This window comes from Pseudophryne corroboree, chromosome 5, assembly GCF_028390025.1.
Source record: "Pseudophryne corroboree isolate aPseCor3 chromosome 5, aPseCor3.hap2, whole genome shotgun sequence".
NCBI lineage: Eukaryota > Metazoa > Chordata > Amphibia > Anura > Myobatrachidae > Pseudophryne > Pseudophryne corroboree.
In genome coordinates this window covers 651,177,717-651,203,738 of record NC_086448.1, presented here as the reverse complement: position 1 = coordinate 651,203,738, position 26,022 = coordinate 651,177,717, and the positions used below count along the sequence as shown (strand labels likewise).

General features: G+C 43.0%; 1 protein-coding gene across 2 annotated transcripts in view; it reads left to right on the top strand.

Annotated features, from left to right (window-relative positions):
• The window catches only part of CCDC178 (coiled-coil domain containing 178), a 754,227-nt gene that overhangs the window by 263,629 nt on the left and 464,576 nt on the right, over positions 1–26,022 (top strand). For both annotated transcript variants that reach the window (XM_063923667.1, XM_063923668.1), the window contains 3 exons: positions 14,052–14,147; positions 14,851–14,987; positions 17,021–17,204. In XM_063923667.1, coding sequence (XP_063779737.1) covers positions 14,052–14,147; positions 14,851–14,987; positions 17,021–17,204 — 417 coding nt within the window. The remainder of the gene's footprint in view (positions 1–14,051; positions 14,148–14,850; positions 14,988–17,020; positions 17,205–26,022) is intronic.

Sequence of the window (26,022 nt, the reverse complement as noted above, 5' to 3'; positions counted from 1 at the left end):
ATATTCTAAACTAGAAAGACTACTAGATATGAGCGTTAATACGTTTGAATATAGATCCTGCAGAGGGATATATATGAAACCATATTAGTCCTCAAATATTGACGTGCGCTATCGGAGGAGGGAGGGCGAAACAAGGCAAATGCAGCCATAAATAAGTAGTTACAAGGTGACAGACAACATGTTACCAGTCGCCGCTCCAAACCAATTTGGATGCCGGCGTTCGTCAGTCTCCTCCGCTGCTCCGGCCCGGCCCGCTCCCACTTTCCCTCACTCGCCACTACCATGCGCCAGCTCAGCCGAGGTGCTGCGGCCGCCCGAACCAATTAGTCAATTAGTATAATGCCTTTGGGCTTCATTATACTAAAAATCAGCTGGATTCACCTGTTAACATAATCATTATACTAATTGACTAACTAATGAGGATTAATTCCAGATTCATATACCAACTATAATGATTAAACTTAGCGTTAATCAAATCTACTGTTTTGGATTCATGAGGATTGCATATTACTCACAAATTGAATAGACTTCATCCAATTAATTGGTTTGATTTTAGTAATTATTGTTCATTTACACAACCCTTTATAAATTTACGGCTGGGCTTGTGGGATTGAGGCTCCCGTGAACAAGTCCAGCGGTGAAACGTACGTCGGGATTGACGTCTTCAGAGAACATCGTGCGGCTACGCCCCCCTCCTTGGTTCGGGCGGCCGCAGCACCTCGGCTGAGACGGCGCATGGTAGTGGCGAGTGAGGGAAAGTGGGAGCGGGCCGGAGCAGCGGAGGAGACTGACGAACCCCGGCATCCAAATTGGTTTGGAGTGGCGACTGGTAACATGTTGTCTGTCACCTTGTAACTACTTATTTATGGCTGCATTTGCCTTGTTTCCCCCTCCCTCCTCCCATAGCGCACGTCAATATTTGAGGACTAATAGGGATTCATATATATCCCTCTGCAGGATCTATATTCAAACGTATTAACGCACATATCTAGTAGTCTTTCTAGTTTAGAATATCTTCCTGCCGTCCTTATATAATAAAATAAAACGAAATAATTTATGAGGTGCATTGCTACATTTGATATATATGTTGCACTTTCTTTTTCTGTAGAAAGTATTATTCTATGATTGCTAATATCAGTAAACAAATGTGTCAGAATCTTTACAAACCTAATTTATAGCTGTGCTAGCAGAGGACAATGATTTTTTGAATTAATTAATTAGTATAATAATGGTTGATGATTTACTTTCTGCAGCACTGTGCTATTCAATGAATATAATCAATGATATATATATATATATATATATATATATATATATATATATATATATATATATATGGCAAATGTTATCCGGCACTCCAAAACAACAACCAGGTTCAAAGCCGGGTGCCCTCCTCTTGTTAATGAAGCATGTCACAGAATTACAGGCGGCACTCACGGACTCACTTAGAAAACGACCAGGGACCCCAGGTCTGCTTACTGTGACATATATATATATATATATATATATATGTGTAACACTCTATTGTTGAATTGATATAGGTTTAGGTCACTGACCAATGAATCTTCAATATGATCTTGCCGATTTATTGGCTAAAATTTTTTTTCCTGCAACATTGTTTCATTTCTAATATTTCCATGTAAGAGACCAGTGTCTTTTTGTTATTAATGATCCATTATCCAAATGTGTTTTAGGTGAATATGATCTTGTCTATCTCCACAGATTTTGCTACTTCTGTCTAATTATTTAATTGGAATTACTATTGTATGCAGATTGATCAATGCATAGGATATATAATTGAACCGAAGTGTGTGAACTCTAGTTGGCTCTTTATTCAGAAATATTAGCCCATTTATTGCTGTTCTTGTGCATACCCGTCTAGTAAACTCAGAGGTGATCAGTTATATATGAAATTGGGATGTTTTGAATGAATTAATATAATCAAGTTGCCTAGTATTGATTTTCCCCATACTCTATTTTGATCTGTACCTCTTTCTATCACTCTCTCATCTGGCTGACAGCAGTGCTGGCAAGGGCCCCGCCCTTTTCAGCGTACACTTTGCTGTTACAACAGAAAGCAGAAGTGGTTCTTTCTTCTTTTTTCTGCCTCATATTTAAAGTGGAAAAAAGATTAGTGTGACATTCAATATATTCCACTTTAAGACAGGTGATGGCTCTCTTTTCCAACACTCTCTCATCTGGAAAAGCCTGGGGCCAATTTATCTAGTGACGTGTAGCAGGCAGAGTACAGACAGCAGAAGTGGGTTCTTTCTTCCTTCATATATCATCTTTATTATTCAAGGTCGTACTATCCTGAAAATAGCCCGATCTTCTATCTCGGAAGCTGATAGGATAGACCTGGCTAGTACTTTGAAGGGGGACTACTTAGGAATACCAGGCATTGTGGATATCACCAAGATGATCACCTATATTTCCATTTGAAAAACACTGGTGGAGCAGTTCTATGCTACTCACTCTCACTATTTTATTCATATTTCACCCTCTCATCTCTTATTTAGAAATTAAGATAGAGATTCTAATCACATTGGACCGCACAGGTCGATATTTTAAGGGAGCAGAATAAACGTTAGGTTTTAGATTATTCATCATTACATCGTCTCATTGTATACTGTTTTGATTGATTTACAAATAAGAGTGCTCCCAAAAAGGATTTCTTTTGTCTTTTCCTTTTCCATATATGTCTTCTTTGAAGATGATCTGCCTTTATAGTCTTTATTGGGAATCTGACTTTTTTTGCTCAGGACTTCATTAAGATAACCTAGGGGTAAATTTACTAAAGCTTCTAAAACAGAGAATTGGTGATGTTGCCCAAAGCAAACAATCAGATGCTGTCTATCATTTCTCTATTGCCTTTAAAAAAATGATAGACAGCATCTGATTGGTTGCTATCGGCAACATCACCAATTCTCTGTTTTAGAAGCTTTAGTAAATTATCCCCCATAATATGTGTTGAAGGGGATATTTATCAAAACTTGGTGAGTTATGAAGTACCAACAAATCAGCTTCTAACTGACATATCACAGGCTGTGTTTGAAAAATGACAGTTGGGGGCTGATTGGTTGGTACGTTATCTCTCTCCAGACTGGGACTGAAGGATAAGCAGGAGATATCCGTGATATATAATGAATAGCCCTGACACCTAATTTCTACAAAAGTAGGTGACGCTGTTAATTTTCATAATGAATAGACCCCTCTGTGTTACAATAATTACTTATTCCTTAAGACATAAGATAAGATAAACAAGTTAACATATTATAGAATATAAGCTGACTGCTAATTTTACAGCTAGCTATCAATGGCATGCAATGCCGGATTAATAACAGGTCAGCCAGGGAAGTCACCCAGGTCCTCCCACGCATAGTTTATATCACCAGTGTGGGCGGCACCATAGCATACAGTATGTGAACTGGGGTTTCTGCGTGGCATAATGTGAAAGGAGACACTATAGTGTGTAACACATTTGTGCTGCTGGGACTATTTACACATTATACTTTTTAATAACATCCTCAGAATATCATATTAACAATTTTATTGGGAGGGCTCCCACAAGTTGGGTGCCCAGGTCTCTGTGATGTTAGTGTATTAGAATGCTTAATATTTGTAGGCACTCCCTTACTGATCTGTGTAAGCCTGAATCATCAGTGATGGTCCCTGGGAACAGGGGGATGCTGGGAAGTGGGTGGTCCAGTGTGCAGTGTGCCTGGAGTTGGAGGGAATAAACAGCACAGCAGTGAACTCACATGTCTCTGTGTCCTGATGATTTACAAACGTATGAACAAAACATGGTGTCGGAAGAAGTTTAACTTGGACTGCTAGTGCTCTCAGAGTGTGACAGAATCCTGCAGAAGTCTGTGGCTGGGATACTCTGTGTCTGCAAAGCCTGCCGTGTGCTCCTATCTTCATACAGTGAGTAACCATGGATAAACTAGCTCCTCCAACCGGCATGCTGATGTCTGGTAACTTGTCTGAAAACTGGAAAAGATTTAAGCAAAGGTTTAATATATATCTTGCTGCATGTGGAGCTGATTCAGAGACTGACAACACGAAGGCATCCATTTTCCTTCATGTGATAGGAGAGGATGTGCTGGACATTAATAATAGTTTTCAGTTAGCTGAGGGGCAGAATATGGTGCTATCTTCTATAATGCAAAGTTTGAAGATTACTTTGTGCCAAGGAAAAATGTGACATATGAAAGATATAAGTTTTTCACATGTGATCAGAAGTCTGTAGATGGATTTGATCAGTATGTTACAGAGCTGCAATCACTCAGTAAAACCTGTGAGTTTGGTGATTTAAAGGATTCACTGATTAGAGATCGTATTGTCTGTGGAATACCTGATAATGGACTCAGAGAGAGATTGCTGAGAGAGCAAGACCTAACACTAGAAAAGGCAGTGACTATGTGTAGATCTGCAGAAATAACTAGATTTCAAGCCAAAAAGTTACACAAGGAAGCTGATGTGCATGTAGTGCAGAAAACAGAGCCATGCAAACATCCATTCTTAAGAATGAATTCGTCTAAGCCACAGTCTAATAAGGAAATGTGTAGTAGATGTGGAAATGCTCACAATCCTAAAATGTGCCCTGTTTATGGTAAAACCTGCATGAAATGTGTTAGACTTAATCGCTTTGCCAAATGCTGTAAAATTAAAAGTAAAACAACCAAAGTGCATGCTGTTAAACAGATTAATTCTTTGTGGATTGCATTGAACTTTGCAGTGCAGATAAGAAAGAATGGATTGTCCCTTTAACTGTGAACGAGATTGTCATTCCCTTTAAGCTTGATACTGGTGCGCAGGTGAATTTAATATAATTTCAAGACTATAAGACTTTTAGAGTAAAACCTAAAATTCACCCAGCCAAAGTGAAAGTTACAGGGTACACTGGGGAGGAAATTCCTGTGAAAGGTACATGCTTAGTGACACTGAAATATAAGGGACAACAGTTTAAAACATCTCTACTGATTGTGGATAAAAATGTGCAATCGATTCTAGGATTAAGTTCCTATGAGAAACTAAGCTTGCTAAAGAAAGTTTTTATGGTGACATCACAAGTAGAAGATGACTGCAAATTGATGTTTACAGAATACAGAGACTTGTTTGAAGGTCTAGGTTGTTTGCCTGGAGAACATAAAATAAATATAGACACGCAAGTTTCTTCAGTGATACACCCCTGTAGAAAAGTGCTGTTTGCGCTGAGAGAAAAACTGAAACAAGAGTTAAATCGCATGGAAGCCTTGGGTGTGATACAGAAAGTTGATGAGCCTACTGAATGGGTAAGCTCCTTAGTAATTGTTGAAAAGAAGAATGGACAACTCCGAATATGTCTAGACCCCAGAGATTTAAACAAAGCTATTAAACGAGAACATTTCAAACTACCAACCAGAGATGAAATCATGTCGCAATTTGCAGGAGCAAAATGGTTCAGTAAATTGGACGCATCTTCAGGATTCTGGCAAATGAAGCTAGATGAGGCCAGCTCAAAGCTTTGTACATTTAATACACCAGAAGGTCGATACAGATTTCTTCGACTACCATATGGAATATTGTCTGCTCCAGAAGTATATCACAAAAAGATACACATGATTTTTGAACATATTCCAGGTTTTGAAACAATGATGGATGACATTATTGTCTGGGGATCTACAAAGGAAGAACATGATTCTAGATTGAGACAAGTAATGGAACTTGTCAAGAAAGTGAATCTAAAGCTAAACAAGGACAAATGTGAATTTGGCGTGAATACACTTACCTTTATGGGCGACGTGGTCTCGGGTCAAGGTGTAAAACCAGACCCAAGGAAAATATCAGCCATAGTGAACATGGAACGTCCTAACAACAAAGACGACGTCAGAAGATTCCTAGGAATGATTACTTAATTAGGAAAGTTTATTTCTCAACTCTCTGAACGAACAGCCTCTCTTAGATGGTTGTTGGACAAAGATAACGAGTGGATGTGGTCACATGAACAAGAAGAAAGTTGGCAAAACTTGAAACAGATCATTACAGAGCAACCAGTGCTAAAATTCTTTGATCCTGCGAAAAGAATAAGAATTCAGCAGATGCTTCGCAATTTGGCCTAGGCTCAGTGCTGTTACAAGAACATGAGGATACATGGCAACCAGTAATCTATGCATCAAGAGCACTGGCAAGTGCTGAAACAAGGTATGCTCAGATAGAAAAAGAACTTCTAGCGATCACATATGCATGTGAGCGATTTCATCAGTTTGTGTATGGTCAAACATTTACAGTGGAAACTGACCACAAGCCATTGATAGCTATCATGACTAAATCATTACATGACTGTCCCATGAGAATTCAACGACTGCTTATCAGACTACAGAAATATGATGTACACTTGCTGTACTGTCCCGGCAAATACATGTACATTGCTGATACACTTTCTCGTGCTGTGGACAAAAGTGAAGGTTCCAAAAGTCTGATGGATGAAGAGATAGAAGCCTATGTTATTTTGATCGTAGCTTCTCTACCAGTGTCTCTTGCAAGACAAGAACAGATTAGGAAAGAAACTGAGACAGATGACACAATGAAAGTGTTGAAAGATATCATTCTGAAAGGTTGGCCAGCAGAAAAACATGCGTGCCTGCTGTCTATTCATGATTATTGGATGTACCGCAGTGACCTTACAGTTGTCGATGGTATTATTTACAAAGGCAATAGGTTTGTCATACCTGCACGACTAAGAAAAACTATGCTGTGCAAGATACATGAAGGCCACTTAGGAGAAGAAAAATGTAAGCGGAGAGCGCGTGAAGTTATGTATTGGCCAAGAATGAACCAAGACATAGCACAGACTATAGCTACATGTGAATTATGTCTTACGTATAGACCGAAACAACAAGTCGAGCCACTGAGTCCTCACGCAGTGCCAGAGAGACCGTACCAGAAAGTTGGCGCAGATTTGTTTGATTGTAATGGGAAAACGTACATTGTCGTGACTGATTATTACTCTAACTACCCTTAGGTGAAGACACTACATACAACTACTAGTAAAGCCGTAATCAATTGCATGAAGTCAATCTTTGCAAGGCATGGTGTTTCTATGGAAGTGTTCACTGACAATGGTCCTCAGTTTTCCAGTGCTGAATTTAGACAATTTTCTGATGAGTGGGAATTTGTCCATACTACGTCAAGTCCCCACTATCCACGCTCAAATGGGTTGGTGGAAAGTTCAGTAAAAACTGTAAAGAGTCTCATGAAAAAATCTCAAGAAGGTAAAGAAGATTTCTACAAAATTCTTTTAATCTACCGCAGTACACCTTTACAGAATGGACTTTCTCCTGCACAAATGCTGATGGGAAGGAGGATTAGAGTAAATTTCCCGATACATGATGAACTGCTTAATACACATAACTCAGCGTTGGTCAGACTGAGCAAGGAACGTCAACAAGCGAAACAGAAACTGTTCCATGACAGATGAACAAAACGCTTATCTGATCTAAAATCGGGTGACCAAGTCCGTCTCAGAGATCACGAGAAAGGTATTTGGGTGCAGAAAGGTATTGTGCAAGCACAAGTAGCACCAAGATCTTATACTATACGTACAGAGCGTGGAACGGAAGTCAGAAGAAATCGGGTGGATTTAAGATCTCAACCTAACCATAATGAAGACAACATGACTGAAGAATACCCTTCATCTGACATGTATGATGATCCTCATAATGGTGAACAAACCACGATTCTAGAAAGGTCCAACATGGTCGATGAAACACAGACTGTGTATGAAAGACCCAAAAGGGAAATACGCAGAATTGAGAGACTCATTGAAACGTGTTAGATGATGTTCTTAATATGACGTTGTTAATTGTTGCATTGAAGCGTACAGGGCTTATCTTTAAAGAAAAGAGGATGTGATGTTAGTGTATTAGAATGCTTAATATTTGTAGACACTCCCTTACTGATCTGTGGAAGCCTGAATCTACAGTGATGGTCCCTGGGACCAGGAGGATGCTGGGAAGTGGGTGGTCCAGTGTGCAGTGTGCCTGGAGTTGGAGGGAATAAACAGCACAGCAGTGAACTCACATGTCTCTGTGTCCTGATGACTGGATTTACAAACGTATGAACAAAACAGTCTCCCACAATGTTTCATCCAGACATGTTGGAAGGACAGTCCTTATTTTGAATCGATAGGCAAATGGGTACACAAAGCCAAGCTTAGGACAATTAGATTAGAATCATATACTGTTACTACACAGGGTAGGATGGGCAGATTATGTTTGCAATCTGTAAGGCCGGGAATACATTAGGCAATATTTTGGACGATATATCGCGCCAACGAGAATTGGGATGATATATTGCACCGTGTATACGTTCAATCGCACGTGCATCGTCAGCGGGGTCAATCCATCTGATTTGCTGCACGTCCCGCTGGTATTGGTGTACAGGTTAATGCAGGATGTACCACTATATAGTGCAGTCGTACACCAGATTGTGCAGTATGTATGGCCGAGCAATATATCGTTTCATAAGACGTGCCGTCGGCTAAAAAACACATCGCCCAGGAATCAGCCAGGAAAAGGTAGGATCAGCAGCAACCAGCTGTACAGGGATCAATACACTGACGAGCTTCCAGCAATGTGTGGTTCAGCTGATGTCCATAGTGTGTACTTAGCTGTAGACACTTCCACACCACTACACCTGGAAATAATTTTGCATTCCTTTCCTTATGCAGATGTACACATGTAAGCATCAGTGGTGGATTTTCCACTAGACATGTGAGGCACATGCCTAGGGGTGCCACTTGCTGGGGGCAGCACAGCAGGTTGCACCCACTCCCCCTCCCCCCGTGCCACCTGCCACTACATCTGAGAAGCTGGCCCTGTTTTTTTCAGTCAGAGAGGGAGAATGACTTTTGTGCAGAAAGCGCACACTTCATTCTTCTATCATCCGGGTGCTGTAGTCCCATAATCCAATGATATTCAATAGTAAAAGATTGAAGTATGACTCTCCCCTAATGGCGCTGATCCTTAATACCTATAGGCTTGGTGTAATTTGACAGTAAACATAAGTGTTGAATACACTTGACATTACACTTGTGTTAAAGGAGATATATGACATAGATTTATTATGAAACATACAGTGGGTGATACAATAAAATATAAAAACAATGGTAAAAAAGCTGAGGCTAAATAGCCTGAAAGGGAAGTAGTTCCTACCGAACAGGGTAGATGGAGCCGCAGGTGTGGCAAGGCAGATTATCCCCGGGAAAAATACCCTGCCTGTGGCTCCAACGCTTAAATTCCCAATCGCAATACAGAATTAGTCGAAAACGTCCATTTGGTATAGAAAGGCACAGGAGGGTGACGCCAACATGTTTCGGTATTAGCTTGTCCCTATATCAAGGCAGTGTGACATGTTAGAACTGACCATGTTAACACTGATGAAACGTCATCAAGCTGATTTGTTGAGTATCGGCAGTGTGGCTGTAAGTCTAACGCTGCAGCTTATATTCTGGTGGTTTCAGCTTTAGTCACAGTTTTATGACATCAGCCGCCACAAGGTAAGTATATATCTAACCCCAAGCCTAGTGTCAGCATTTCACTTGTTAAAATTTATGATGTTGACATTGGGGGTAATTCAGAGTTGATCGCAGCAGCAAATTTGTTAGCAGTTGGGCAAAACCATGTGAACTGCAGTGTGTGTGTGTGGGGGGGCAGATATAACATGTGCAGAGAGAGTTAGATTTGGGTGGGGTGTGTTCAAACTGAAATCTAAATTGCAGTGTAAAAATAAAGCAGCCAGTATTTACCCTGCACAGAAACAAACTAACCCACCCAACTCTCTCACTGCAAATGTTATATCTGCCCCCCCCCCCCCACCTGCACATGGGCCCTCATTCCGAGTTGATCGCTTGCTAGCTATTTTTTGCAGAGCAGCAATCAGATAGTCGCAGAATTGACGTCAGACACTCTGAAATACCCCCATTGTGAACATGTTATATTGCAGATGTTTACATGTTAGCTCTCGACCTTTCAACATTGTCAACATTTTACTGTCGATATTATGAATGTCAACATTGTGTCTGTCGATATGCTGACCGCATCCTGTCCCAAGCAGTGTGTAACTGCCATCACCAGTCTCCTTCACCAGCACCTGGAAACACACGTTTGTGTGGAGATACATAGTTGCTGCAGCAGCTCTTTGCTGGAAATGGTGACTGAAATCCTCCTTGCCGTTTACTTTTGATCAATTATCTGGTAGAGCCAGGGGTGTAGCCAGAAGTTAATGGGCACCATAGCAACATTTTGAAGGGCCCCTCCCTGTAACAATGCTTTAAGATAGACACCTCTTCACAGCAGTTGTTAATTTTATGCCCCATAGTAGTGACTTAGTTCATTTTCTGAACCATAATAGTGCCTTAGTTAATGTTATGTCCCATAGTAGTGGCCTAATATATTTTATGAACCACAGTAGTGCTCTAATTCACGTTATAGGGCTGCCAGTACACATTATGCAACACAGTATCCCCAATTCACATTATGATACAGTTCATATTATGCCACACTATGGTGCCTCCACCTTATATTGTGCCATATTACAGTGCTTTAGTTTATATTATGTAACAGTATAATGCCCTCCAGTTCATTGTATACCACATTACAAGGAGCAGGTCCAGGGGACCAATATAAGTAGATATATTGTAGCCCCCAAGGTGAAAAGTTGTAAGTGCCCCTATGTATCTACCAATGGTGAAAAATGTATACTGTATAGCACATGTAATTTTGAAAGGGAAGGTGGGCCCCTCTCAGGTCTGGGCCCCATAGCATCTGCACTACCTTCACCTAAGGTAGCTATGCCCTTGGGTAGAGCGCTGATGGCTAGAGTTTTAATTTGTTGGTCACAGGAACATTGCAGGGGCAGGCATCTCATCTCAGCAACCAGGAGCTCAGTAATAAAGGTGTTTATTGGCTCATATAGCTGTTATAATAGCTGTAAGTTCAAGGGCGTACACAGTCATCACTGGAAGCTAATGATATTAGACCATTTCCATGAACTACTGCCACTTTCTATTATACAGATGCATACACATGGCATGGCCAATACTTTTACATATACAAGGTGCAATGGTTGTATAGTTATAGATATTCCACATGATTTGGCAGGGAAAGGCCAACCAAACCACCTTTACAGGAAAACAAAAGTCTGATATAGAGGAAAGACACTGTAAAGAGAATAATGGCAGAATCTGCTGTGGGTTTGTTCCTGTTTAGACCGTTAAAGCGAAAGCAACACTTTTTCTAGGTCAGTTAATCTGTACAAAGTACTATAATAAATGCTGCAATGTACAGCTTTACTTTTGTTTGTGCTAGCATATTAGATGGCTAAGCTTCTGTATAATGCATATGTTGAAGAACATATGATAAGTGTAAGGTTGAAAGCAATTTCAGTAACCCAGGACGTGTTTAGTGCCTTAATAAGGAGAGATGGAAGTTACAATTGATCGGCTTAAGTTTTATATCATCTGGCTGTGAAGGATAAAAAGCAGCCACAGCATCTTCTGTGACTTAAGAACTAATTTAAATTAGGACACAGAACAAGAGGCATTGCGTCCAGTAAGCAATCATTTCCACTTCACAGTAGATCTTTTAAAAGCTTTACAAGGAAAAAAATAACTTTTCAGCTGAGTTACACAAAATTATACTTTCTAAACAAAGATTCAACCTAGTGTTCTTTGTATGTATCTTATGCTACAAAAAGGTTAATCTTGTTACGTTTTATAGGCTCTTATCTTAGTTTACTATCTAGAAATCTGTATAATACAGTTTCAGTTCTGATACTATTTTACTTATTTTGTATTATTTATCCCATTTGGATTACAACAGATCAAGCAACAAGTAATAGTTTATTTCACATTAAGACTAGAATGGATGAATAAAGAACAAAAGATTTTATTTTATATTTAATAATGGCAAATGCAGCCTTTATAGAGGGTTTGTCTACCAAAATCATGATTTTGAAACAAAGCAATAAATATACTTAATATTATTGACTTATCCAGTGACCACATGGAAGAGGCTCCTGAGGAGCGTGCAAATCTCACATACTGGAGGGATCTGCACCACATGTTTGTCATATGGGCTCTCCGCCAGTCCCCTCACGTGAGACAGGCACCTGTGTGATTAGCCAATGGCAGCTGCTGTGTGAAGGAGGTGAACACTGAGAATGTTATATTGCCATGTCTCTCCTGCTCTGTATAGTAGAATGGTATATTGATGGATCATGTGATTCAAACAATGATAAGATGATTATAATGGAAATCTTTGGATAATGGAACCCTCCTCAAGCACGCACCTGACCTAAGTGCTGTTGTCAGTGAGGTGAAAGAAGACACTTAGGAGGGGGGGGGGATGGGGGGATTCCATTGTCATTGCATCCCCGATCTCCCACCTGAACTGATGGGAGATCGCGGGTGATCGTCAAATGCCCCCACTTATCGCGCCCATTACACTCGGGTTTAGGTGCGCAAAGCACCTAAACTCGACTATAGTAATGGGCACGAGCGTGAAAACGGGTCTCTTTACCCTGGGGGTAGCGAGATGAAATGCACCTATTGCGCCCGCCCACAGCAACATTAGAATACTTCTGGCAGGCGCGATAGGGGGTGGGAGGGGGGACGGAAATTTGAATCTCACTCTTAGTATTGCAGAGTGACAGTCAGGAACCTCCTCATCTCTACTGCACAGTTATCACTGCCAAGGCAAGCAGTGCTGCAGACATTCCCTAACAATTCCCTTTTCATGCCTTGCATCTGTCAGTTCTGACCAACAGTGAATCTCCTAGGTGCGCGTTTAAATAACATTTTGTGGAGGAATCTCATGGTCTATATATTTCTTTTTAAGTTGAGTGTTCTTTCATGCATGAATAATGATAACCTAATGTAATTTTTTTATTAGTCTTCAAAGTTTTTTTAAATTGTAAAACTAAAGAAGTTATACGTGTCCACTTGAGTGGACAACATACACCCACAACATAAAAAAATTGAACGATATTATAACCGTGAAAGCTATTTTATTTTATTGCAAAAAAAGTAAGGTAAAATGAAAAAATCAAAAACAAATGTCTGGTATAGTTCCAGTTTGCTATTATTATGTTGCCTATTCTTCTCCAGAAACAGAATAGATCTTTGTATTACATGACATCCACTGAAGTGGACATATGATTTTACATCGATTGTGAAAAAAGCAAATGAGTATTTGATAAAAACATACCCATAATATGCCTTAAACATTACTTTTCTTATATTTATTTTTATTATCTGCTCTGCTATCTTTGACTTTAAATATTTTATAGAAATCCCTAAAGTGCATGTTCTTTGTGACCTTTTCTATGCCATTTTATTTTGCCCTAATTATTCTTGTAGGAAATAAAAGCTGGCACTAGGTTGCATACCTTCTAATTTCGACAGAGGTCCGAGGTCCAAAGAAGAGGACCCCATTCATTAGTGATGTCAAGAGAGTATCTATTGGAGATAATAAAATAGCTGTCCACTGTAGTGACCTTGATTCATGAAAGGGTTCATTGTTGGCATGAGATAAAATCTTGTAAAGGGTCAGGGAAAGCAGATATGGTAGAAATAACTGTTGACTTACATGCAAAAAGTCACTAAACATATTAATGCTATGCGCATAGAGTACGCACTAATATTTGGACACTTTTTTTTACATTTTTAACTGGTTACCAAAAAAATATAAATCTTATTGCTTATCTAAACCATGGCAATTGTATCTTATCTTAGTAGCATAGATGTCAACTTCCATGTTTTCAGCTAAAAGGAAATTATTCTTTACCATTAATTATTCTTCCTAACCCTGATACAGCACCAACGTATCAGCTTTCAGATCTCTACAGAACACGCACACTACCATTTACCTACCACTGTAGAGTATTTTTGGACTATTACAGGAAACCAGGACACCTTACATATTGGAGGAATGTTGAAGGAAATCTTAAATGTTTGTATTAATAGAGTTTAGTATTAGAAATTACTTTTTGTTTGCTTTCTATCTTAGGTGACCGATTTAAAATATGAGTTGGATGATCAAGAAAAGAAATACACAGACCTAACAAATATCTATTCCAGACTTTCCCAGGAAATGGAAATTATGGTAATTATTATTAGCTTTTAATAGTATGGGACTACAAGCGTTCTGCAGCGCTGTGCATAAGATTGGACAACAGCCAAATCACATAATTCAGTGATGATCAAACAGCGCAGTAATAGACAAGGTCACAACTTTATAGAATTACATGAACGCCCATGACACGCCTGCAGTTACCCGACCACTCCCCATTACCACCCTCAAATGCTGTCTTCTTGTCACTCACTTAGCGACTCATTCCTCATTGCAACCGTCATCGCAATTCAATCACTGCGCATGTGGACTGCGGGTCAGATGAATGCTCAATAAGAAAACATAGACTGATTTGCGTACAATAGCCGATTTGCATCCACATCTGAATTAGGCCCAATATAGAAGGGGGAAATAAAGAGCACACTAACTTTTGTAGAGTCTCAATGATCTAAATGGGAACTACAGTCAAGGTAAACCTTTAATTAAAAACCCTTTACCCCTGAATATTGCTGCAGTATTTCCATTTCTTACCTTAGACTTTTTTTTTTGTACTGTGGGTCTGCAGCGCTGTACGGCGGCTCTGATACTATCTCTTATTTGTTTTTAAGATTTCAATATGTTTTTCTCATTTGTTCTAGTGCCTGGAGTTTCTCTGCTCCGCCACAGAGCAGATAACTCCCTTATGTCCGAATGCACTGAAGAGTTGCCTGAGCATTTATTTTGTTTTTAATTTTAGGAAGCTGATTTTCAGACTCGGTTATCTGATCTGGAACAGCAGCTGCATGAAAAACTTCACACACTCAGAGACTTAGAATATGAAAATAAGACCCTTACTCTGGAAAATGAGGACATTTCAACCAAAATCTCAAACAGGTTATGGTCTTATATTATTTATATTGTACGTTTCTCTAATGGTATATGCACAATATAGTTTTTCTGCTGGTTTTACCTGCTTTATCACCATAAACCCTGTGCACTGATATCTCCAGTGTCTACCTCTATGTTTGATTACATTGTTTGTTTGGGAACGGACCAATGCCTTTCATAAATGTGTGATGGCTGGTTATATTTATATATTTATTTCTGGGATTCATAGGGGTAAATTTACTAAGGTTCTAAAAATGAAAAGTGATGGTGTTACCAATAGCAACCAATCAGATTCTGTCTATCATTTCTCTGTTACGTCCTAGAAAATGATAGACAGAATCTGATTGGTTGCTGTGGGCAACACCTCCACTTTCCAATTTTAGAACCTTTAGTAAATTTACTGCATATAGGGCCTTATTCAGGTTGTGATGCGACTGCAATTCTGGCGATTGGGCAGCAGTACACACGCGCAGGTCCCGCTCTGCGCATGGTTGCTCAGTTAATGCATTCAGGTTGCATTAACTGTGAACGCCTCTGCCTAATTGGCAGGCAGAGGCGTTCGCAGGGGGGTGGAGGGCTGGCAATGGACCATTACAGGAGCGGTGCATTGAAAACGGGGGTAGACCGGCTGCGTTTTCGGGGCAGCTGTGTGACGTCACACTCAGCCGCTTCTAACAAAAATATGGCAACGGGACTCCTGCGCCGGCTGGAGACTTCTCTAGTTCATGCGACCACGCACTAATTGTGACATGATCGCAATTAATGTGCAGTTGCAGTTGATGGGCGGCCGGTTGCATACTGGGCGCCTTGCCCTGCGATGGGCGCCCCCAGCATGCGAAAATCTGTACTGAATAGGATCAATAGTTTACTTCTATTGTTAAACATGTAATTTTAAAAGTATGGAATTTGTGCCTTCATGTTGTAAGCAAGCCTTTTTGTGTCTTCTTATAGTCTGTTGACCTTCAAAAAAATCAATAAAAAAAAAGTTTGGAAATCCCATTAAAACTGCATTACTGCCTAACTGTGTAGAACATTTATGTTTGCTACTTTAATAAGGCTGCGGAGCAGGGTACTGAGGTTGAGTATCTGTACAGGTTTGGCTTCTGATTGGTCGTCTCTGTCCAGGACTATGAGATGGGTCGCATTGTCCAGGGAGGGAAAATGGCAGTGGAGCAAGGGTTCTGGAAAGGGCAATTTTGTAACATTTAGGGAGGGTCAGATAGCGCTGAGGTTCCGTCGGAACCTCACACACTAATACTAAGCAGGTTATCCCACAGGTAATCCTTGCTCATTTTTGCTAACACCCCAAAATTCACAGGAAATAAGTCTCACATCGCAATAGAATCTTGATCTAAATGTATTCTCTTGCTATGGATTAGTGGTTCCCAAACTGTGTGCTTAGGCACTTTAGGGTGCATTGAGGCTTTTGCTGGGGTGCCTTGAGGCTCTAGCTGGGGTGCCTTGGGTTTGTGGTCCAAGACCAAATCAAATTATTTGTAGTCAAAGTGATAGGCAAAACCAGTGCTATTGGCTGCCAATCATAAAACATGTGGCCATCAGAAGCACACCTGTACACCACCACATAACTGAACCCTAGGGTGAGAGATGGGCACAATTTGCTTAATTTAATCATTTTAACCATGTTTAAAAAAAAAAAAAACTTTTATCTTAGGGGTGGCATGAAAAAAAATGGTGAAACTCTAGGGCGCCGTGATTCAAGAAAGTTTGGTAACCACTGGATTAGATAGTAATGCCGTTTTAAGTAATTGTTGGTATGATGTAGTGCCAAGGGCATACTTTAACAAAACAACTTCACTTTCATTTCTCACACTTTATGATGTTACAGTGACTGTGACTAAATATTATGATTATTATTAATCGTTTACACTATTATTCACAGTGTGATAATATATTCAAAACAGTAAGGAAATTAATATACAGACTAATTAGTAGATAAGTATTTGAACATGCCATCTGTGTGCTATTGTGTTGATTAAAACAAAATGAGGAAATTCAATATTGATTTTATTTTCTAATAGTTATAGGATGAGAAGTAAGCTTGAAGCAGACATTCAGCGTATGCAGAAAAGCCTAGTGCGGAAGGAAGAGCAGACCAATGATGTTCTTAAGGAGCTGGCCAAAGTTTCTGTCCAGCACACAGCATCCAAAGCAAAACTGATAGAATTGGAAGAACAGTTATCTAAAGAGGAAACCCGTCTGAAGGTGAGTACACAGAAACGGTTATCCATTTTCCCAGCATTGACAGTGTATTTACTACAGTATATTGGATTTATACCTTGAAATCCATATAGCTGTAGTCCTGCTTGAAGATATTATATATTATAATATTATTTGGTCACTTTGCAACTATATTAGTATTGAAAGAATACATAATTCGATAAGGTTGAGCTAATGTTTATTCGGACATGGCCACAAGGTGGCAGTGCTCTTTAACACATACCTGTAAGCTCTCACTATGACCACATTGTTTTGAAGTTATAAATTGCATTGATTTTAAATGTAGAAAAAGTCCTAAGCTAAGTACACACCTCAACGATATAAACACTGATGTGTCTGACAGACCGTTACATTATCTGAACATGTGTTTTTGTACACTGTGTACAGTATACACACTAGTCAATTACTATTAGCATCCGAACGACTACAAGACATTGGCACAAAATGTTGTATCCAATCCAGTCATAAGATCCAACTGCTTTGTACATGATAATCGGCCCCCGGGTGCTGCATACACACTGTGAGTTAGTCTGTGATCAGCCCAACTATCTGTTGCACAGTATGTAGCCCATTGTACATGGTTTTTACATTAAATTACACTTAAACTTACAGTACAAAGTAAAGTGGCCCTAATTCAGACCTGATCGCTAGGCTGCGTTTTCGTACAGCGGGCGATCAGGTCTAAACTCTGCATGGGTATGCACCGCAATGCACAAGCGCGTCGCATGGGTACAAAGCTGATCGTCGCTCAGTGATGGGTTTGGGCGAAGAATCCATTCGCACAGGCGTTTGCAAGGAGATTGACAGGAATTTGTGGTTGTCAACTGACCGTTTTCTTGGAGTGGCTGGAAAAACGCAGGCGTGTCCAAGCGTTTGCAGGGAGGGTTCCTGACGTCAATTCCGGTCCCGGACTGGCTGAAGTGTTCGCAGCGGCTGAGTAAGTCCTGGGCTGCGCAGAGACTGCACAAAATCTGTTTGTACAGATCTGCTACACATGCGTTCGCACATTTGCAAAGCGAAAATACACTCCCCTATGGGCGGCAACTATGGGAACGCAGGACTGCAAAAAAAACCCTATAGCGAGCGAACAGGTCTGATTTAGGCCCCAGTATGCAGACTAGAGTATTATTTATGGCAGTAACATTATCATACACTTTGACAGAATTGCCTGGAATGCTATTCTCTTCAGCTCATTATAATGAATACTAACAAGCATTTTTATAATATTTACAAACAAAAATAGATCTTCATAATATATACCTATACGTTTTAGATGGTACCAGAAGTACAGATGTAGCCTTTGATGAAATTCGGCATGCTGCATGGCGTGCCGGGCTGTGACTATTTGCAGCCGGCGATCACTCCATTAATTTCTAATGGAGGATGAGGGAGGGAAGGAGGATGATCGAGGAGAGGATGTGGCTGGGGTGTGAAGGATGGACGATGATAGAGGAGAGGATGTGGCTAAGGTGTGAGGGAAGGAGGATGATGGAGGAGAAGATGTGGCTGGTGTTTGAGGGAAGGAGGATTATGGAGGAGAGGATGTGGCTGGGGTGTAAAAGAATGATGGAAGGGAGGATGTGGCTGGGGTGTGAGGGAAGGAGGATGTTGGAAGGGAGGATGTGGCTGGGGTGTGAGGGAAGGAGGATGATGGAGGAGAGGAGGGGCTGGGGTGTGAGGGAAGGAGGATGATAGAGAAGAGGAGGGGCTGGGGTGTGAGGGAAGGAGGATGATAGAGGAGAGGAGGGGCTGGGGTGTGAGGGAAGGACGAGTATGATGGAGGAAAGGATGTGGCTGGTGTGTGAGGGAAGGAGGATGATGGAGGAGAGGTGGGTCTGGGAGACCGCCGGTCACAATACCTCCCCCTACATCCTGACCCCTCACAATCCCGACTGTCGGCATGCCGACCAACAGGGACAGTTCCCACTTGTGGGTGTCCACGCCACCCATAGAGTGGGACTAGAACCCGTAGCAACGCCATGTCGCCACCTATCCCGCAGCGTGGCAAGTGCAGACCCCCCCACTCCCACCCCTCGCCCTCATTCCTCTGCCGGGATACCGGCGGAGGTATGCTGACTGCCGGTCACCTTACCGCCGGTCATGCATACCACACCCTCTCACACGATATTAAGTTTTCTCTATCGTCCTAGTGGATGCTGGGGTTCCTGAAAGGACCATGGGGAATAGCGGCTCCGCAGGAGACAGGGCACAAAAAGTAAAGCTTTTCCGATCAGGTGGTGTGCACTGGCTCCTCCCCCTATGACCCTCCTCCAGACTCCAGTTAGATTTTTGTGCCCGGCCGAGAAGGGTGCAATCTAGGTGGCTCTCCTAAAGAGCTGCTTAGAGAAAGTTTAGCTAGGTTTTTTATGTTACAGTGATTCCTGCTGGCAACAGGATCACTGCAGCGAGGGACTGAGGGGAGAAGGAGTCAACTCACCTGCGTGCAGGATGGATTGGCTTCTTGGCTACTGGACATCAAGCTCCAGAGGGACGATCACAGGTACAGCCTGGATGGTCACCGGAGCCGCGCCGCCGGCCCCCTTGCAGATGCTGAAGACAGAAGAGGTCCAGAATCGGCGGCTGAAGACTCCTGCAGTCTTCTAAAGGTAGCGCACAGCACTGCAGCTGTGCGCCATTTTCCTCTCAGCACACTTCACACGGCAGTCACTGAGGGTGCAGGGCGCTGGGAGGGGGGCGCCCTGGGAGGCAAAATGAGTACCTATAAAGGCTAAAAATACCTCACATATAGCCCTAGAGGCTATATGGAGATATTTAACCCCTGCCTGATTTTCTCAAAATAGCGGGAGACGAGCCCGCCGGAAAAGGGGCGGGGCCTATCTCCTCAGCACACGGCGCCATTTCCTCTCACAGCTCCGCTGGTCAGGACGGCTCCCAGGTCTCTCCCCTGCACTGCACTACAGAAACAGGGTAAAACAGAGAGGGGGGGCAAATTTATGGCGATATTTTTATATAACAAAGCAGCTATAGGGGAGCACTTATTATAAGGCTATCCCTGATATATATATAGCGCTTTTGGTGTGTGCTGGCAAACTCTCCCTCTGTCTCCCCAAAGGGCTAGTGGGTCCTGTCTTCATTAGGAGCATTCCCTGTGTGTCTGCTGTGTGTCGGTACGTGTGTGTCGACATGTATGAGGACGATATTGGTGTGGAGGCGGAGCAATTGCCAAATATGGGGATGTCACCTCCTAGGGGGTCGACACCAGAATGGATGCCTTTATTTATGGAACTACGGGATAGTGTCAACACGCTAAAGCAGTCGTTTGACGACATGAGACGGCCGGACAATCAATTAGTGCCTGTCCAGGCGACTCAAACACCGTCAGGGGCTGTGAAACGCCCTTTGCCTCAGTCGGTCGACACAGACCCAGACACAGGCGATGACTCCAGTGGTGACGGTGACGAATCAACCGTATTTTCCAGTAGGGCCACACGTTATATGATTTTGGCAATGAAGGAGGCGTTACATTTAGCTGATACTACAGGTACCACTAAACAGGGTATTATGTGGGGTATGAAAAAACTACCTATAGTTTTTCCTGAATCAGAAGAACTAAATGACGTGTGTAATGAAGCGTGGGTTGCCCCTGATAAAAAGCTGATAATTTCAAAGAAATTATTGGCATTATACCCTTTCCCGCCAGAGGTTAGGGAGCGCTGGGAAACACCTCCTAGGGTGGACAAGGCGCTAACACGCTTATCTAAACAAGTGGCGTTACCCTCTCCTGAGACGGCCGCACTTAAAGATCCATCAGATAGGAGGATGGAAAATATCCAAAAAAGTATATACACACATGCAGGTGTTATACTACGACCAGCTGTAGCAACTGCCTGGATGGGCAGTGCGGGGGTAGTTTGGTCAGAATCCCTGATTGAAAATATTGATACCCTGGACAGGGACAATATTCTACTGTCGTTAGAACAAATAAAGGATGCATTTCTTTATATGCGTGATGCACAGAGGGATATATGCACACTGGCATCACGGGTAAGTGCTATGTCCATTTCGGCCAGAAGAGCTTTATGGACGCGACAGTGGACAGGCGATGCGGATTCAAAACGGCATATGGAAGTTTTGCCGTATAAGGGGGAGGAGTTATTTGGAGTCGGTCTATCAGATTTGGTGGCCACGGCTACAGCCGGGAAATCCACCTTTCTACCTCAAGTCACTCCCCAACAGAAAAAGGCACCGACTTTTCAACCGCAGCCCTTTCGTTCCTTTAAAAATAAGAGAGCAAAGGGCTATTCATATTTGCCACGAGGCAAAGGTCGAGGGAAGAGACAGCAACACGCAGCTCCTTCCCAGGATCAGAAGCCCTCCCCGGCTTCTACAAAAGCCTCAGCATGACGCTGGGGCTTCTCAAGCGGACTCGGGGACGGTGGGCGGTCGTCTCAAAAATTACAGCGCGCAGTGGGCTCACTCGCAAGTAGATCCCTGGATCCTGCAGATAATATCTCAGGGATACAGGTTGGAATTAGAGACAGATCCACCTCGCCGTTTCCTGAGGTCTGCTTTACCAACGTCCCCCTCCGAAAGGGAGACGGTGTTGGAAGCCATTCACAAGCTGTACTCTCAGCAGGTGATAGTCAAGGTACCTCTTCTGCAACAAGGGAAGGGGTATTATTCCACTCTTTTTGTGGTACCGAAGCCGGATGGCTCGGTAAGGCCTATTCTAAATCTGAAGTCCTTGAACCTGTACATAAAGAAGTTCAAGTTCAAAATGGAGTCACTCAGAGCAGTGATAGCGAACCTGGAAGAGGGGAACTTTATGGTATCCTTGGACATCAAGGATGCGTATCTCCACGTTCCAATTTACCCCTCACACCAGGGGTACCTCAGGTTCGTTGTACAAAACTGTCACTATCAGTTTCAGACGCTGCCGTTCGGATTGTCCACGGCACCTCGGATCTTTACAAAGGTAATGGCCGAGATGATGATTCTTCTTCGAAGAAAAGGCGTATTAATTATCCCATACTTGGACGATCTCCTAATAAGGGCGAGGTCCAGAGAACAGCTAGAGATGGGATTAGCACTGTCTCAAGAAGTGCTAAAACAGCACGGGTGGATTCTGAATATTCCAAAATCCCAGTTAATGCCGACAACTCGTCTGCTGTTCCTAGGGATGATTCTGGACACGGTTCAGAAAAAGGTTTTTCTCCCGGAGGAAAAAGCCAAGGAGTTATCCGAGCTTGTCAGGAACCTCCTAAAACCAGGAAAGGTGTCTGTACATCAATGCACAAGAGTCCTGGGAAAAATGGTGGCTTCTTACGAAGCGATTCCATTCGGCAGATTCCACGCAAGAATTTTCCAAAGGGATCTGTTGGACAAATGGTCAGGGTCGCATCTTCAGATGCACCTACGGATAACCCTGTCTCCAAGGACAAGGGTGTCTCTTCTGTGGTGGTTGCAGAGTGCTCATCTATTGGAGGGCCGCAGATTCGGCATACAGGATTGGATCCTGGTGACCACGGACGCCAGCCTGAGAGGCTGGGGAGCAGTCACACAAGGAAGAAACTTCCAGGGAGTATGGACGAGCCTGGAAACGTCTCTTCACATAAACATTCTGGAACTAAGAGCAATATACAATGCTCTAAACCAGGCAGAACCTCTGCTTCAGGGAAAACCGGTATTGATCCAGTCGGACAACATCACGGCAGTCGCCCATGTGAACAGACAGGGCGGCACAAGAAGCAGGAGGGCAATGGCAGAAGCTGCAAGGATTCTTCGCTGGGCAGAGAATCATGTGATAGCACTGTCAGCAGTGTTCATCCCGGGAGTGGACAACTGGGAAGCAGACTTCCTCAGCAGACACGATCTTCACCCGGGAGAGTGGGGACTTCATCCAGAAGTCTTCCACATGCTGGTAACCCGTTGGGAAAGACCAATGGTGGACATGATGGCGTCTCGCCTCAACAAAAAACTGGACAGGTATTGCGCCAGGTCAAGAGATCCGCAGGCAATAGCTGTGGACGCGCTGGTAACGCCTTGGGTGTACCAGTCGGTGTATGTGTTTCCTCCTCTGCCTCTCATACCAAAAGTATTGAGAATTATACGGCAAAGAGGCGTAAGAACGATACTAGTGGTTCCGGATTGGCCAAGGAGGACTTGGTACCCGGAACTTCAAGAGATGATCACGGAAGATCCGTGGCCTCTACCTCTAAGGAGGGACTTGCTTCAGCAGGGTCCCTGTCTGTTTCAAGACTTACCGCGGCTGCGTTTGATGGCATGGCGGTTGAACGCCGGATCCTAAAGGAAAGAGGCATGCCGGAAGAAGTCATTCCTACTTTGATTAAAGCAAGGAAGGAAGTAACCGTGCAACATTATCACCGAATTTGGCGAAAATATGTTGCGTGGTGCGAAGATCGGAGTGCTCCGACGGAGGAATTTCAACTGGGTCGATTCCTACATTTCCTGCAATCAGGATTGTCAATGGGTCTCAAATTGGGATCTATTAAGGTTCAAATTTCGGCCCTGTCGATTTTCTTTCAAAAAGAATTGGCTTCAGTCCCTGAAGTCCAGACCTTTGTTAAGGGAGTGCTGCATATACAGCCTCCTGTGGTGCCTCCAGTGGCACCGTGGGATCTAAATGTGGTTTTGGACTTCCTAAAATCTCATTGGTTTGAACCACTAAAAAAGGTGGATTTGAAATATCTCACATGGAAAGTGACCATGCTTCTAGCCCTGGCTTCTGCCAGGAGAGTGTCAGAATTGGCAGCTTTATCTTACAAAAGCCCATATCTGATTTTCCATTCGGACAGGGCAGAACTGCGAACTCGTCCGCATTTTCTCCCTAAGGTGGTGTCAGCATTTCATCTGAACCAGCCTATTGTAGTGCCTGCGGCTACAAGTGACTTGGAGGACTCCAAGTTACTGGACGTTGTCAGAGCATTAAAAATATATATTGCAAGGACAGCTGGAGTCAGAAAATCTGACTCGTTGTTTATATTGTATGCACCCAACAAGATGGGTGCTCCTGCGTCTAAGCAGACGATTGCTCGTTGGATCTGTAGCACAATCCAACTTGCACATTCTGTGGCAGGCTTGCCACAGCCTAAATCTGTAAAGGCCCACTCCACAAGGAAGGTGGGCTCATCTTGGGCGGCTGCCCGAGGGGTCTCGGCATTACAACTTTGCCGAGCGGCTACGTGGTCAGGGGAGAACACGTTTGTAAAATTTTACAAATTTGATACTCTGGCTAAGGAGGACCTGGAGTTCTCTCATTCGGTGCTGCAGAGTCATCCGCACTCTCCCGCCCGTTTGGGAGCTTTGGTATAATCCCCATGGTCCTTTCAGGAACCCCAGCATCCACTAGGACGATAGAGAAAATAAGATTTTACTTACCGATAAATCTATTTCTCGGAGTCCGTAGTGGATGCTGGGCGCCCATCCCAAGTGCGGATTATCTGCATAAGTTGTACATAGTTATTGTTAACTAATTCGGGTTATTGTTAAAGGAAGCCATCTTTCAGAGGCTCCGCTGTTATCATACTGTTAACTGGGTTTAGATCACAAGTTGTACGGTGTGATTGGTGTGGCTGGTATGAGTCTTACCCGGGATTCAAAATCCTCCCTTATTGTGTACGCTCGTCCGGGCACAGTACCTAACTGGAGTCTGGAGGAGGGTCATAGGGGGAGGAGCCAGTGCACACCACCTGATCGGAAAAGCTTTACTTTTTGTGCCCTGTCTCCTGCGGAGCCGCTATTCCCCATGGTCCTTTCAGGAACCCCAGCATCCACTACGGACTCCGAGAAATAGATTTATCGGTAAGTAAAATCTTATTTTAATTGGAGTTTTAATTAATACTATTAATAATAATTGTGGTGCTGAATTGATTTAAAGAGCTGCTGTTTTGTGGTAGATGAGAAGTGGGGGTTACATGGGTTGCAAAACTATATTGTTCATTGTATTTTTACGCAACAGCATTATGCTAGCTTATGGTAGAAGGCAAGGCTGTAACTAGGTGTGTGCAGTGTGCACGGCACATAGGGGGTCATTCCGACCCGTTCGCATGCAGCGTTTTTTTGCTGGGGTGCGAATGGGTGCAGAATGCGCATGTGCGGCGACCGCTGGGCGCGTGCACGATGTTGCCCGGCGACAGGTCGCCGGGATTACGTCGCGGCTACCGACGGAAGCGGTCGCAGAGGCGACCGCTAAGAAGATTGAAAGGAAGGAGGCGTGGCAGGGCGGATCCGGACCATTGGAGACCGTTTGCGGGTAGTGGTGAGTAAAACGCAGGCGTGTCCAGGACAATGGAGGGCGGATGTCTGACGTCAAAGCCTGGCCCATCATCGCTGGATCCATCGCACAGGGTAAGTATGTCCAGGGCTGGTCTACTTCTGCTTGATTTTTTTTTTTAGCTTAGCAGGGCTGCACAAGTGATCGCAGCCCTGCTAAGCTAATATACACTCCCCCATAGGCGTGGACTATTGATAGCAGCAGCAGCTAAAAGTTGCTGGCTGCGATCAACTCGGAATGACCACCATAGTGCTGCAGGCAAGGGGGGCTCTGTTGGCAGCACTTGTCAGTGATCTGTTTTAATTACTTTCACTTGCAGCTTCCACCCTTTTTGAAGCCCAGCAACTTCTGATTGCCACGGTCTCCTACCCCCACCCCTTCCATTGCTTATAAGTATACAACATTCATGAACTTGACTTGATAGCTCTTTGTTATTCAGTCACACTGTCCTTTATTATATTTCAAGATGCTGACATACCTGGGATTTGAACCCATTGCCTGTTGTATGGCAGTCAGACACTGTATTCATTGAGCTATCTGCCCTTGCAT